The sequence below is a fragment of the Meleagris gallopavo genome, chromosome 2 (assembly GCF_905368555.1).
Source record: "Meleagris gallopavo chromosome 2, MGAL_WU_HG_1.1, whole genome shotgun sequence".
NCBI lineage: Eukaryota > Metazoa > Chordata > Aves > Galliformes > Phasianidae > Meleagris > Meleagris gallopavo.
Window position 1 is genome coordinate 54,164,335 of NC_139405.1, and position 15,351 is coordinate 54,179,685.

Below are 15,351 nucleotides of genomic sequence, written 5' to 3' on the forward strand. Positions count from 1 at the left end.
GGGCTGTCTTCCAGCTCCCTATGGATGTATGTGTTGGAGACAGGGGCAAACAGAAACATTTTGCTTATTTGCAGAAGTAGCTGTGGTTTTGTAACATTTTTCCTATCTGCCACAATCCCTTGTACCTCCCCTGGCAGTGTTTCCATGCTGCTATTCAAATGCAACATCTAGCATTAATGTGATTGGCATGAATTCATTCCTCATCTCTCCCTGCAATAAACCCAAGAACAGCAAATCAGCAATAATGATGGCAACCCCTTTGCAGGTTTATAGCTTTATTACTCAGAATGCTCTTACTGGGAAATGATCTCCTGCTGGTTTTACATGCAGAATAAGTACCTGCACCAGCTTCCACTCAGGGAGATCTGGTATGGTACTGCCACGCTGGCAGTGAGGGCCCTCCCACCTGCGTGTATCCTACGTATTGCCCAGTTCTGCAGGAAGCTGGTTGGCAGCCACAACTGAGCTATGCCAGGAGCTTGTGGCACCCCTGCTCAGCCTTGGAGCTGTGCACAAAGGCTGCAAGAAGCAAACTGGGCTTACAAGGACCTGCTGGTCCATCTGCCTCAATGCCTTTCTAGAAAAAAAAAGGGGCGGGGGGGAGGAGGATGGGGAAGAAAGAAGGAATAATACGGCAGAAGCCTCTGTTGCAAATCTTCAGTGTTAATTTAGAGGCCAGAGCAGGAGGCTTACACCTTTCTATGCACAAAAGCCTTTGCCTGCAGCAAACAAACATAATGAAATCAGGGAAGGCACTAGCAATAAGCAAATGCTGGACACACACAGGAGCATGAGTGTTGTTTAACAAACTGAAGCATATTTTTCAATATTGGCTGGTTGCTGATCATTTTCCTTCTAGCAGTGATGGTAAACTCAGGATCAGTTTGTCAGTAATGGAGATTTTTGAATTATTAATAGAAATTTTAACTGTCACTGCTTTCAAATACCCTGGCCTCTCATTTATTAAAAAAAAAAAAAAAAAAAGTGTTTTAGATAAGATAGCTATCTGGCTTTCCTTCTTCTGTTGCATGTCTGTTTGTCATGTGTGCATACGTGCAGCTATAGTGGTGCCAGAGCAGGTGTTACTCGGGGATGTATCCACACTGAAATTAATGTTTATTCTCAAAGCAGTTACTGTGCATCAGCTTGATTCCATTGTCCTGAACCAAGGACAGCTCCTTTCTCCAACCTGTCATGAAGGCACTTCTATGTGGACCTCTCAGGTGAATCCTGTAACGGTCACCAACCACATCATGGGGCACAGCTCAAGACTCAGAGGGGACAATCATAAATTTGCATTTACATAAAAAGTAATTGTTCAGTCAGCTCATAGGCTGGTAGGTGACATAACTAGTAAAACAAATACTATTAATAATGAGTGTCATCTTGTTTAATTGCTCTGACTTTTGTTCTGAAGTCAGAGCAATTGCACTACTGACACTAAGCCATTTTAAATATGTGGTCAAAGAAACCACTGCTGAGGACAACAGATACGTAAAACTATAGTGACAGCTCAGACACTTCAGAGTTTTTGTGCTCCTTTGTCTGTCCTCAGTCCCTTTGTCAATGACAGTATTAATAGTGTACTGTCACATGCTGAGGAAGCTTGGATGGTATAAAGGCACAAGAATAATTATAAATGAAGTAAAAATGAGCACCCCAGAGCAGCAACAATAAGAAAACCAGAACTTTTGGAAAGCAGTGCATTTTATTCCCACATCTCATTCTGTAGTCTTCCACTGATGCTATAAAAATGCCTCTGCATGAGGCAGTATTTTTATTTTTGTGCAGCAGTCTCTTTATTGAGAAAAAAAAAAAAAAAAGTTAACTGCATTTGCCAAATTCCCATTTTAATTTAGGGAATTTAAATGTATAAATAGCATACAACATTATCACATTTTTCCTATACATGCAAACGTACAACATGGTAACAGCAGCTTTTTTAACAGTTGAAACTGTTCAAATTTCCACAAGTTTCTAATGATACTTCCACAACAGTAAAAGGCAAAACACTGAACTCCTCAAGTAAAAGTCCTGCAGTACAAATCCCAGCGGAGAGCTTTCTATAGCATGTGCCAAGGAAGCACAGTGTGCTACAGTGGAACTGGCAGTCAGATGGCAAAAAGATCCTCATTTCTGTGGTTCTTACTGAGCAGTAAGAGCAGGTCAGAAATGCAGGTTTCTCTTCAGCCATCTGTACAGATTGCTACGTAGATGGTACTGTAAAGAGTTCAGTAACACCACAATTCTACATCACAGGCACAGCCTTATATAAGATATATTTGAAAAATAACCAAAAAAACATTGGCTCATAAACAATAAATAGTGCTTTTATTGAAAGATGCCTTATGGAGCTTGAGCAGAAAGTAAACATATTTCAGCACAGTTGGTATTTCTCCACTCTGAAGCAGCAGCTATATGCCATTGTGATGTACACATCTCTATGCCCCATCCCCACAGTGCAGCAGCTACAAGCTGACTGCCTTCATTAAAAGTCCCTTTCCAAATCCATGGGTGATAGCAGGTCATCCAACTTCTGCACACTTGTTTTGAAAAAATACTACTGTGCCCAACAATTTCTATCTGTATTTGGATTGACAAGAATCTACTTTTTCCCTAGAGACTAATTTTGTATGTATGCCCTGCTGGGGAAATTGCTCACTGCTGACTTCAGTGCTGAATTCACCATTAGGTGAAAGCTGTCTGTTTGACTGAAGAAGGCATTAGGGTAGGCACTATTTAACTGGAGATATGGGTATAGCTGGTTTATAGTTCAGTGGCTTAATAAATAATAATAATAATAAATAACAAAAACAACAACTACTACCACCAAAACAATGCCAAAAGCTTGATCCATTTTTTTTTTTCCAGGAAATGATAGCCACTTGTTTCAGTCTGTGGTCCAGATAGCTGGGGCCCTCTTGGGATGATGAGGACTTGGGGTCAGACCTCTTCTCTGTATGGCCCTGAGCATAGGCATGGCCCAAAGACTGCTGCCTCCCAAAAGGCTTCCCCAGGCTAAGAAATACTCAGACACTTGTTTCCTTTGTCTTACCTGCTACAGGTATTTGGTACAAATTATGAGCATATTGCTTAGAAGACCCACTGGAGATCATGCTTCCTGCTTCCCACATGAGCCCTTGAGCACCCGAGGCTGAGCGCCAGCTTTACCTCTTGCAGCACAAGGAAGCACTGAGAACAAAGGGGCACAGCTTCCCCCAAAGACACAGGTGTTCCAGTGCCAAGCGTGCTGTGCAGACCCGGCCCCTGAGTGCGATCTGCCAGAGCTCCCTGCCTTCATCCACAGGACACTGCAGCCACACCATGCCATGGCCCAGCAGTCAGGTCATGACAGCACTGCCCTGCCAAAGAAGCTCTGGGAGCCCTGGTGTGGGCATGGGCAGAGATGATCCCCACAGCTCTGCTGTAGCTTGCACCCAGGTTCAGGCACAGGCTGAGACCCACCCAACTCTACTGTATAAGAGAGAGAGCCCAAGGCACGCTTTCTCCCTGTATTTTTTTTTAATAGCCTTCCCAAGTCGAATCAATACAACCCAATAATTCCAAACTACTGTATTTCGGTCAAGCTAATCTTCCCAATGCTACATATAGTCAAAGCTCACAGGCAAATGTCCTTCTTCTGCTGACTAAAGCTCCTCAAAAGTTCAGATCCAGTTCTGCTCTCCTGCATGTGAAGATTGAAGCATTTCCACTGAAGACACAAACCACATAACATGAAGCTGGACCATGGCCCAGCCTGGATGCAGAATCAGGGAGAATTTCAATTCTTCAGCTAGGTGGGTGATCATACACCGATACAATTCACCTGGCACAGCCTCTAGCTCTGTTGCAATCATAGTGACACAGAAGAGCACACACAAGTACAGTTAATAAGAACTTACAAATTGCAGGAATACACTTGTACAGAGTACATAGAATTGGATGGATAAAGAATTACATCAACAGAGCCTCAAGCTACAAGGCTACCGTCGGCACTGCTTTCAACCTAGAGGCACTGATACCCCTCACAGTCATCCCCACGGCTTGCCGTTACCCAACTCTGTCTGTATCCACAGCAAAGGACTTGGTACCTTAGCTGTGGCAGGTCTGAATGGATGTACTGAAAGCAGTTAAATGCAAGCAGAAAGCATGAGCAAACCCTGACCTTTTGCTTTTTGACAATGAGGTAAAGTTATCCTAAATGACTTGGATTTGTCAGCATTGATGTGGAAATGTATGCTCTGCCTCTCCCTCTGTACATAGAACCCAGCTGTCTGTCTTCAAGCAACATGTTCTGTGGGGTTTTCACACCTGCTTTTCAAGGGCTCGGTAGCTCTTCATTTTCTATCAAATAATCCTTTTTTATATAATTAGCGCCCCTCACCAATCTCCATACTCCGAGATAGGCATCCTTCAGCGAGCTCCTGCTTCCGTCTTGTGTGCTGGCAGCTTTTCCCTGAGCCGATGGCTCCCCAGCAGCTTTCTTGGTGTTGTCCTTCTCGTCCTCTCCACCCTGGCTGTTTCCTTCAGCTGATCCTTCCACTGCTGCTTCCCTAGCCCCCTTCTCTGGGGAAATCACCTCCATTGCAAACTGCGCTTGGTCCCCCGCCTGCCTTTTCCCCTCCTCTTCTCTACTGTCCTTCTCCAGGTCCTCGTATGTGCTCTGCTGCCTGGTTTCGATGTACTTGGCCACGCAGTAAATGACCGACCCCAAGGTGTTGACCACCACACCAGCTATGAACAACTTGGTGGGCTCCACATCATTGAACGCCACCATGCCCACTGTGATGGTTGCTATGCTTTTCACCACCCCTACAAAGCTGGTGGTCACAGCTGAGTTAATATAGGTGCAGTGAAGGGTGGTAAAGTTCATGGCGCAGCTGATCAGGACACAGGCGATGAAGATGCATACCATAGCAGGGTCCTTCCAGCCTGGGAACGACCAGACATTGATGGAGTCCATGCTGGCAAAGGAGCAGATGATGAGAAAAGGGGTGGCCGAAACAGCAATGGCATACTGAGCTGTCAGGGGTCCGTATTCACTGTCAACGCTGGTCTTCTGAATGAGCACCAGATAAGCGGCATGGATCAGCACAGCCAGCACGCCGGTCACATAGCCCATGGCATCTCCGGTCAGGTCACCAGCACCTGTTGGGTGGATTTTGCAGATGAGATGGAAAGAGAGCACCGTTTTGGAGGGGGAGGATATTTAGAAAAGATATGTCAGTGCATAGCTCTTCAGGTTTGTCATGCTTGTCCCAAAGCTTGATGTGCTTACTCCTGATAGACTTTTCTGCCAAATTTATGAATGTTTTTCACTTCCCTATACACCTCTGGCTGAAATCAACGCACTCACCTTCTCCCTTTGGCAAGAATACTGTGAGATTTTCAGCTGAAACAGCTCAGACACAGTGGCTCTGGGTACCCTCTGCCAGCATCGGTGCTGGGCGGCTCTGTCTGCTGGGGCTGCCTGGCTTTCAACCGCGAATCTTCTTTCCACCCTCTCATCACCCCGGCGAGCCCGTGGGGGTCCCACAGCCACAGCGCCCTGCTCGGGCTTCCCAGCAGATGAAGCTGCCTGCCCCAAACCCAGTGACACCAATCACGACGACAGGGCCCCAGGCGGGTTGCAGCCGATTCCTAAAGTTGCACCTACCCCTGTAAGACTGAGCTTACTCCTCTTGGGCTGCAGCTGGCCCCACGGGGTCGCAATTGCCCCCAGGATATTAAATCTCCCGCCGTAAGGCTGCACGCACCCTTCTGCGGTCGCACCTCCCTCCATAGAGCTGCATCCGGAGCAGCACTCACGCCCGTCCCGTTGCTCCATCCTGCCGTGCCGGGGCGAAAAGTCTCCAGGAGCGGAGGCGGCACTACCGTCGGGGCGCCCCGCGGCACGGCTGCCTGCTCGTCGCGCTGCATCCCTGTCCCGCTCCGCTCCCCCCCGTTCCGTTCCGTCCCGTTCCGGCGGGGCGGGCACTCACCGGCCAGCGCGGCGCCGCATGTGGTGATGAGGACGGCCACCAGGACGCCGGGCGAAGGCATGCCGTCGCGCAGCACCAGGACGCCGGTGAGGAGGGTGACGAGGGGCAGGCAGCGCTTGAAGACGACATACATAGGGAGGCTGAGGCCGCGCAGCGACCAGAGCGTGAGGGTGGACTGCAGCGTGGCCAGGGCGGCCACGGCGGCGAAGGGGCGAGCCAGGCGGAGCCCGAAGGGGGGCAGCGCCGCCAGCCCCCGCCGCCGCAGCGCCTCCAGCCCCAGCGCCGCCGCCGCGCTGCTGAGGCACTGCAGTAGCGTCAAGAAGGCGAAGTGGTAACGGGCTAGCAAGAACTTGAGCAGGATGTTCAGCGAGCCCGAGCACAGCCCGTGCGCCACCGCCACCGCGACGCCCCGCGCCCGGCCCCGCCACCGGACCATCCTCCCGCGCCCGGGGCCAGCGGCACTGCCGCCCGCCCGGGCACCCGCGGCGGCGGCGTGGGGACGGGCGGAGGCGGGGGGCGGGCGGAGGCAGGACGCGCCGACGGGCCCCCCCGCTCAGCCCCCCGCTGTCCCCTCCCCGCCGCCGCCCCCGCCGCACGCCCTGATGGAGCGGCGCGGGGAGTCCCCGGCCCGGGAGGGGAAGGGCGCATCGCCGGGAGGCGCAGCCTCCAGCCTGGGCTGTCCTCGCCCAGACACCAGAACCGGCGGCAGCACGAAGCGATGCGCTGAGCCTGGTAAAGTTTGCGTAAGCTCATCCCGAATTGGCAGGTGAAGGGTTTCCAGGAGTCTGAAGCTTCGCCTTGAATCGACGGGAAGGCAAAAGCAGCCGCGGACTGGCAGTGTTCTGCCGGCCTCTTCCAGCGCCGGGGAACGTAGGGCAACCTGCGCTGCTGCTTAATCTTGTGTTTTCTATACATTGTGCACGGCAGGTTGCCTTCATGAGCAGTAAGGCTGCTCGTCACTGATCTGTTCGGGATCAGCAAAGTTACTCTCTCTTGTAAACAAATAAGCCTCCCCCCTCTCTCAAGAGGAATTATGTTATGAAGAACCAGCTTGGGTTGAGAATGGCAGAATTGCCACTGCATGCTTGTTCTTGGAAGACGCCCTACAAAGAGTAGGCCAGGTCCCAACAGGACAGTCAGTTCTGGTAGGAAGGTACCCAGTCCAGCACAAGCACAGCGCATCTTTCAGATGTATCAGAAAAACACCAAGAAGAATGTTACATTTCAGTCCTAGCTCAGTTCAAAGAGCCCACTGGACATAAGCACAGGTGCCATCAGGCTGCTGGCAGGTTGGGGCTGTGCCAGCCAGGGATAGGATGGAGCAGGCCCCAGCAGCTCCTCCCAAACAAAATGGCGGTTCAGCCACCACTTCCTCCTGGCCGCTCCCCTCAGAGGCCTTCACCAGCTTCGGCCGCCGCACTGCAGCATCAAGCGTGAATGCGCAGCAAAGTGGTCTGAAACATTACAGCATATAAAATTTGAAACTCTTCATTAAAAGTCATGGGAGGCCAAGCCTGGCTTTAAAACCCACTGAAGAACAGTGCCAACACGTTTCATGCTGGTCTCCTTTTGGACTCATCCCAAGGCTCACAGGGAGCACAGTTTAAAGAAACACATGGATTGCTGACTGCATTTGCAAATGGGAAGAAAACAATCTCCTTCTAACTAAATGTAAATGGAAAAAAAAAAGTTTCTGGAAGTACTGAAGTAATTAGAACTCATGTACCTCAGCATGACTTCTGGAAGAGCCATTTTGTCCCCTCTCTAGTGAAAGCATCACTGCAGAGGAGAGCCTCTCACATCACAGGGATCCGTCTGCAAATTCAGACTGGAAGCTACAAGCTTCCCTGAGAAAGAGGCAAACACACGTATCGGAAAGGTAAGAACTTGGGAACACAAGTGTGTGTGTGTCCCAAGTTTCATATCAAACCTCTCAGGGCTTACTGGCATTGCAGGGACAGTTCTTACAACATCTCTCAAGTTTCCCCTACCTCTAGCCTTGTCTACACGTAGCATTCTCCAACACCATTACGAAGTGGGATGGCTGTAGAGGGGGTGCTGCCACTTGCCCAACCATGCTGTTCTCACTGTACATTCAGGTCAGGCCCTGTACGTGTCTCCCACTGCCTCCTTACCTGTCTGTGCTCAGAAGAGATGCTCTCCTGCACTGGGAAGGAGCTGCATAAAGCAACACAGAGACCATGTGCTGCAAAACCTTTATACCAGTCTTGAGTGCAATTGACAGTGCAGTAAGAAAATGTCTTTTCCACAGGGTCCTGTCACTTGTGGTGACAGAATGGAAAGATTCTGGTCACATCAGATTGCACTGCAGTACAGGTACATCTCTCATGCTGGCCTTTCTTGTGTGTAGAAACAATGTCATGTGCTCACGTAAGAGATGATTCTGCTACAAAATTTTCGCTTAGCAGGGCACAGATCATAACTCTGTGATTCCTTACAGTAAGGAGATGATTGTGATGTTTAACTCAATTTCTTTGATGCAATTTATCCTCAACTTTGCATTTTGCTTGAGTACATGTTTGAGAAAAAGACATGGACTAAACTCCTAAGAAGACAACATTTTTTAAAATGGCTTCTACAATGAAAATGGTAATTATCTTATAATTGTCTTTAATGGAGAGCTTGTGTTAATCAGGGTCTAACACAACAATGAGATGTATAAGGGAAGTGTTGTGCAGAGTTGTGGCCATTCACTATCAAATGACTCAGCTGAGACTGAACACTACCACTAAAAGGGTTAGTATGGCCATGCTGGTGCAAATAAAATTTGAAGCCAGTGCTAAACTTGATAGAAGGGATCACTTTATCACTGGTGATTCCCTCAAGGGTTGGTACTGGGGCTGGTCATGCTTGACATCTTCTTCAATGACCTGGTACCAAGCTGGGAGGAGTAGCTGACACACCAGAAATCTGTGCTGCCATTTAGTGGGACTTGGATAGGCTGGATAGTTGGGCAGAGAGGAACCTGATGAGGTTCAACAAGGAGAAGCGCAAAGTCCTATACCAGGGGAGGAATAACCACATGCATCAGTATAGGTTAGGGGATGACCTGCTAGAAGGGAACTTTGCAGAGAAGAATCTGGGTATTCTGGTGGACAACAGGTTGGCCATGAGCCAGCAGTGTGCCTTTGTGGCCAAGAAGGCCAGTGGTATCCTGGGGTGCATTAAAAAGTGTGGTCAGTAGGTCAAGGGATCCTCCACCTCTCCTCTGCTCTGGTGAGGCCACATCTGGAGTACTGAGTCCAGTTCTGGGCTCCCCAGTTCAAAATAGGGAACTTCTAGAAAGAATCTGGCAGAGGGCTATAAGAATACCTGAAGCATCTCCCTTATGAGGTGACTGGTGACAGGACGAGGGGAAATGATCTCAAGTTGTGCCAGGATAGCTTTAGTTTGGATATCAAGAAAAACTTCTTAACAGAAAGAGTTGTTAAGCACTGGAATAGGATTCCCAGGAAGGTGATTGAGTCACCATCCCTGAATGTGTTTAAAAATCATTTGGATGTGGTGCTCAGAGACATAACTTAGTGGAAGGTTATTAGATTTAGGGTAATATGGTCAGGTTGTAGTTGAACTTGACGATCTTTAAGGTCTTTTCCAACCTGAGCGATTCTATGATTCTATGAGGAAAGGCTGAGAGACCTGGGAGAGAGTGGGAATATTTAGCCTGGAGAAGACTGTGGGGGAATCTTATCAGTGCATATAAACATCTAATGAGAAGGAGTCAAGTGGATGGGGCCAGGCTCTTTTCAGTGGTATACCCAGCGACAGAACAAGGGGCACTGGGCACAAAATGGAATGTGAGAAGTTCCATACGAACATGAGAGTAACAGAGCACTGAAACAGGCTGCCTGGAGAGGTTGTGGATTCTCCTTCTCTGGAAATATCAAAAACTGACTGTAGGGAACCTGTTCAGTAAAGGGTTGGACTAAGTGATTTCCTGAGGTCCCTTCCAACTCCCACGGTTTTGTTATTTTATGAAAATAAGTTTTCTTGATCAAGATGCAGATCTGATGAGATACACCACTAGGTAAAGTTGCATGATGTATTGCCTCACAAAGCACAGGAAAAATGCAACTATCACTTACTATTCCCAGAAGATCTAAACCATGATTGTGATATTCATTATCAATAAGTCTCAGTACCTTTCACTGCATTTACTTTTTTGATAACATTTCTTAATTGTGGAAGTGAATACAAAAGTTTAGCCAGGGATACTGTATGCAATTAATTTAATAGCATTGCAGAATAACAAATCCACTCCTTTAAAACACGATTAATCAATATGTCTCTTGAACTGAGAAGAAACCTATACACTCGCATAAAACAAAATCTTCCAAGATTCCAAGAGCAAGTTTAAAAGTAGAACATGTATCTTTAAGATTGCCATAGTCAAAGGCCTGTTTCGATAAATAAAAAACAAAGATCAGAAGCTAGTACTGTGGTCATTAAATGGGAAAAAAAAAAATCTTTAAAACAATTCCCTGAGAATCAAGATTCAGCAACTACTACTGACAGATTTTTTTTCTGTTACGGTGCAAAAGATTACAGTACGTTCTCTCCATTCAAAGATCAAACAGGAAGAGTAAAGGCCACAGTTTTTTCACTCTGCACATCTTCTGGATTCATCCATTTTTCAGGAGCATTAAATTCCAGCAACGTTCAGCATAGAAGCAAGCTAGACAGGAGGAGAAGTGAAGGCTGTTAGAAAAAGTTTTAATCCATGTGTTGAGTGTGCATGATTAGAATGGGTGTTGTTTCTTTCCTTGTGTTCATTTGTATAAGTCTGACTTTCTAACCAATAAGCTATGGCAGTATTCTGGAAATACCCACCCCTAACAGCGACACGCATACAGAATACATAGTCGCTACCAAAATATACCATTCACTCAAGTAACTTGCAGTCCAAGCAGAAAAAAGGAATAGAGCAGAAAAGTGGAATAAGTGGTAAGGCTGAAATAATAAATTTAATACCTAGAATGAGATTTTATGGCTCATGATATTGCTGAAAGCTCTATATAGCATAGCCTTATGGATGCATCAGTCCTCAGCACACAGAATTAAAGTGCAATAAACATGGAATTTGGTACAACTATTTGGTATAATAGAAAATCTACTTTGTTTTGTATTTCATTCACCTTAAGAAAATGGCAATCCAGGGTCAGTTTGCACTGATCCAGAAAAACTTATGATCCAAACTCTTCATCTTGTGAAAGGCGGTTTCTTTCTGTCTTGTCCTAGCACTGAGTTAGTATACCCATATTGCCCTGTGGCTGCCTGCTAGCTCCCAGGCTCATTTTCCAAGATAGCACAATAATTCTTTCCTCACAATTTCCAAGTCTTAGCTCTGCTGAATCCTTTCTTTCGTTTCTTCATCCAGCAGATCTGGCAGTGCCTGCTATTGCTTGATATATGAGTGGTGCAACCCAGAAGCATACAGCATTCATTAACAGAAGACTATAAAAACCTGTCCAAAGACCTAGCCCCTGCAATTTGTTAATGATGAAGTCTGATGATATGGGGTAGCAGCAGAAATGAGACAGTTTTAATAAGGTTTAGGGAAAGAAAAAAAAAAAAAAAAAAAAAAAAAAAGAAGGGTGTGAATGGCTAGCACGAAACCAAATCAAGAGACTTGGGTTTGAAGGGATCTTAAAGACCATCTGGTTGCAGCCCTCCTGCCAAAATCACACCACACGAACTGAGGAGTCAAAGTGGGCATAGAAACTAATCAATTCATAGCTACTACAGCTATAAAATGCTGGGCATATTCTTGCACGTCTAATAATAGCTTGGCTACTCTAGAGCTGCTGTGCTTATGCCATGCAGTTAATCCACATGTGGTCTGGACATCAGCTCTCACATTAGTCAGATTGTGGGAGGTCCAGAAATGCTGAATGTATGGCCACACTCCTCTCTTGAAAAAGCTCTTTAAGTGAAAGTAAAAGATAAGTCTAATAGAAGAGATGGTTATAATATCTCTAAATCTTGAAGACTGTGATCCAATTAGGGTTGTTTATAATTCATTTTTTCCCTAAGTGTTTTCTCTATTTCTCTAGAGTATTATTCTGCATGACTTCATTAACTGTTTTACTCAAGGAGATCCAAGGGAAAAATGTATGAAAATAATCTTTACCATCTCTGTGAAGCAGCAATCAAAAAGGTTAAAGGAATAAGTTGGCTATAAACTATGACATTTACTGTCTATCGAGAGTATTCATCATATTGCACAAGATAATGCAATGTGAGTCACAGCAAAACAATTCAATATAAATGGATCTCGGGGATACAAGCCTCAGGTTGACATTAGACTACTAGATAGTGAAAAGACGACTTTTTCTATAGTGACAATCTCCAAAGGCACTGCCAGCTACTTTTATTCTTTATAAGGATCAAGAAGATTCTGGCCTCTGCTTGCATCATGAGCCAGACAATCACAAAATTTTGTTGGTAGTTCTGAAGACACCAGTTCATATCTGCTTCTGTCACTCCTTAGCCATTCAGTAGCTGTTGAACACTTTGCTGATCCAAGTACTACTAGTATGGTAGAACAAGTCTACAAGCTCAAAAGCAGAACAGTTCAAGCTTTTACTTGAAAAGAGACACAACGATTAGTGACACAATTGAAAGTTTAGCACAAGTCTGATTGTGGATGATGACAAAAAGGTTCCCAGTGTGTCAAATCTTCAGTTTCTCTCTAGACAGCAGCTGTCAGACATGATGGAGTGTAGATCTTGACAAGTTCATCCCAAGCACAGTCTACCACCTGTAAAGCAAACAAAATCTATTTAGTGTCATGTTGACAAAAAACAGATGGAACTTAGAAGAAATTAACACATATTGTTGCGTTAATGTTGGTTGGTATTCTGTTTTACAGTGCTTCAAAATTAGGGAACAAGGCAATGGCTCTCTTTTCTTCTTTTTCTCCTTTAAAAACAAACAAACAAACAGTCTTAACTTCAGTAAAGTGCCCAGAAGTTTACACTTGCCTATTTTTCATACTTTGCATCAGAAAAGCATGGAAAACTCAGAGTTTGAAGTGATTGTTTCATGTAGGCTAATGCAGTGTAACAATAGGACAAAGGAATGACATATACATTTACAAGCCATGTGACATCTCTTCACAGGCTTTCACAATTCTTTTACTGTGACATCTCAGCACTTCATGATATAATGTGACCAACTTTCTCATACTTGCATGCAGGAAAAGTTATTACAGATATTTTTGAATGGAGAGTTAAGGAACCAAGAAACAAAGACCAAATGACACAGGATGTTTCTTGAAGAATGAAGACTGTTCTGTCTCACACTGATGAGCCAAGAGAACACTGTATTTTCTGTTGAAAAAAGAGATGTCTTTCATCACCAGTATTCAATTCTCAGTGAACAGACATCTCAAAGACCATGATGGGAGGAGGAAGTTTATTTCAAGCACTACATAAACCACCCTAGTCTGATGAGGAAGTGATGCCACTTATGCCAATTGCCTTTTACAAACACAGCAACTGATTCCAATGTAACTGAAAATATTCTGAATTGCAAGCCCCAAGCTCTTCTTTAGGTGCAAGTTAGAAACCAAAATTACAAACAAGGAGATTAACTAATTCTGCAAAACTAGATTTGAATAAATTATGAGATTCCACAGAAGTAGACCATAGAATACTTTAGTTTGATAATGATTAGGATAATGCACCTGAGAGTCTGTAACAACATGAAAGGGTTAACCACACTGACTATTACTCAAGTAACATAGCATATATTCACAGAAGATTGCAGGGGATAACAACTAAGGCAAAAGAAGGTAGGAAAAGGAGAGCTAAATAGTTTGAGCCCTTCAGATGTGTACCAGTAAATCTGGCTGAATCCATCTCAAATTATTTTTATCAAGTCCTTTCCAGTTGAGATTACAAAGGATACAGTATTGTACCCAGTACACAACAAGCTCCTTTCTGCTTCAGATTCCAATTCCTGTTCTCTTCTAGAGCCAGAATGAACAGCTGCACATGAAAAATTTGGAAATCCAACTTCAATATTTGATTTTATACTATAATTAGCCCATTTTGTGTTTACTATACTGCACTATTATTCATTTCCATTCCTTCCTTAGCTGCTTCTACTTAGTTATTTGAAGTGTTTTCCATATACATCTAAACGTACCAAAAAATCTCTCAAAAACATTTGTCTATTCATACAACATAATAGAGCTTTGTATGGTTCTACTGCAATGCAGTCCCTCCAATCATGCAAAAAAAAAAAAAAAAAAAATCTGATTCTCCCACTAAAGAAGCTATGCAGAAATTGTCAATCACAAAAAATACAGTTTTAAAATATTCTCCAGAGCTCTGGATCAATATTTGTATTTCCATAATACTTTCCACTTTCATGTAGAAACAAGATAACATTTGGAAAAAGCCCATGGGAATTCCCACCTGCTACCAGTATAATTAGCATCCTGAAGCAGCCTCTGAACAAATATAGCTACAGAACCATTTAATCTAGCAACACTCAAAATAAACATGGGGATTAAAAGAGGGTTTTAAAAGGATTGCTTGCAGTAATTTGTCCAACTCATTGACTTAAAGATAGAACATGAAAGATGAAGAGGTAACCAACTAACAGAAGGAAAATAAAGCTACAACAAATAGTGCTAGTCAAGTTCTCCTGCACAGCAGTTACTTTATAGTGAAAGACCAATATCAGAAACCTTGGTGAGATCACACACATAAGGAACAAGAAACAGGTATACATGCCAAATTGTGACACAATGGTTGGAACAACACTAGTAAGAGCAGCTGCATTCTTATTTCTCCATAATACTTTCTCCAAGATACTGCTAAGACTGTAAGAGAAATGTGACAACTGTAAGTTAAGTGTAATGGCAAATGTTAATTTATAGACAGCTGCTACACGCACCACTGTCATTGTCTCAAATATAAATCACTAAAAAAGAAATGTTAGATAAAGATAAGTGAATGTTTAATGCACTACCTGCATCAGGTTACCAAATGTCTTTTTGTTTCATTTTGACTGTTTTTCTTAAAAAGATCTGTCTTACACACCGCTTTTATGACTTTGTATGCCTTTCTTAAGAGGGAAACATAGGATATTGAACAAATGCTTTAAAAGTTTTTAGGAATGTCACATCTCAAATTACATGTGAATATGTTTTAATACATACTGTAAAGCACATTAGCCTTTCTTTTCTTCTTTTTAAAATAAGTGCTACTTTAATTAAATATTAAAAGCAGCAGGAATTTGTACTGGGAGGAAGGCTGACCCAGCACATCACAGTTAATAAGGGTGCAGAAAAAAAAATTGTTAACTTCCTTTATTTCAATCACAGAATGGCCAGGGT

At 44.4% G+C, this 15,351-nt stretch overlaps 2 protein-coding genes across 3 annotated transcripts in view; both read right to left on the reverse strand.

Annotated features, from left to right (window-relative positions):
• Positions 1–2,426: 2,426 nt before the first annotated feature.
• Positions 2,427–6,417, reverse strand: SLC35D3 (solute carrier family 35 member D3). The gene is made up of 2 exons (XM_085218495.1): positions 5,982–6,417; positions 2,427–5,148 (listed from the first exon to the last, which is right to left on the reverse strand). Exons 1-2 carry the CDS (start codon positions 6,415–6,417, stop codon positions 4,319–4,321), a joined length of 1,266 nt encoding a protein of 421 aa, XP_085074621.1. The 3' UTR covers positions 2,427–4,318.
• Positions 6,418–10,214: 3,797 nt separating this feature from the next.
• PEX7 (peroxisomal biogenesis factor 7) overlaps positions 10,215–15,351 on the reverse strand; it is a 36,097-nt gene continuing 30,960 nt past the window's right edge. For both annotated transcript variants that reach the window (XM_085217215.1, XM_085217216.1), the window contains exon 10: positions 10,215–12,762. In XM_085217215.1, coding sequence (XP_085073341.1) covers positions 12,694–12,762 — 69 coding nt within the window. In that variant the 3' untranslated portion in view covers positions 10,215–12,693. The remainder of the gene's footprint in view (positions 12,763–15,351) is intronic.

Coding starts and splice junctions, on each gene's coding strand:
- SLC35D3 (XM_085218495.1), bottom strand. CDS start 6,417: ATGGTCCGGTGGCGGGGCCGGGCGCGGGGCGTCGCGGTGGCGGTGGCG. Junction 5,149..5,981: donor ATGCGGCGCCGCGCTGGCCG/GTGAGTGCCCGC, acceptor TCCACCCAACAG/GTGCTGGTGACCTGACCGGA.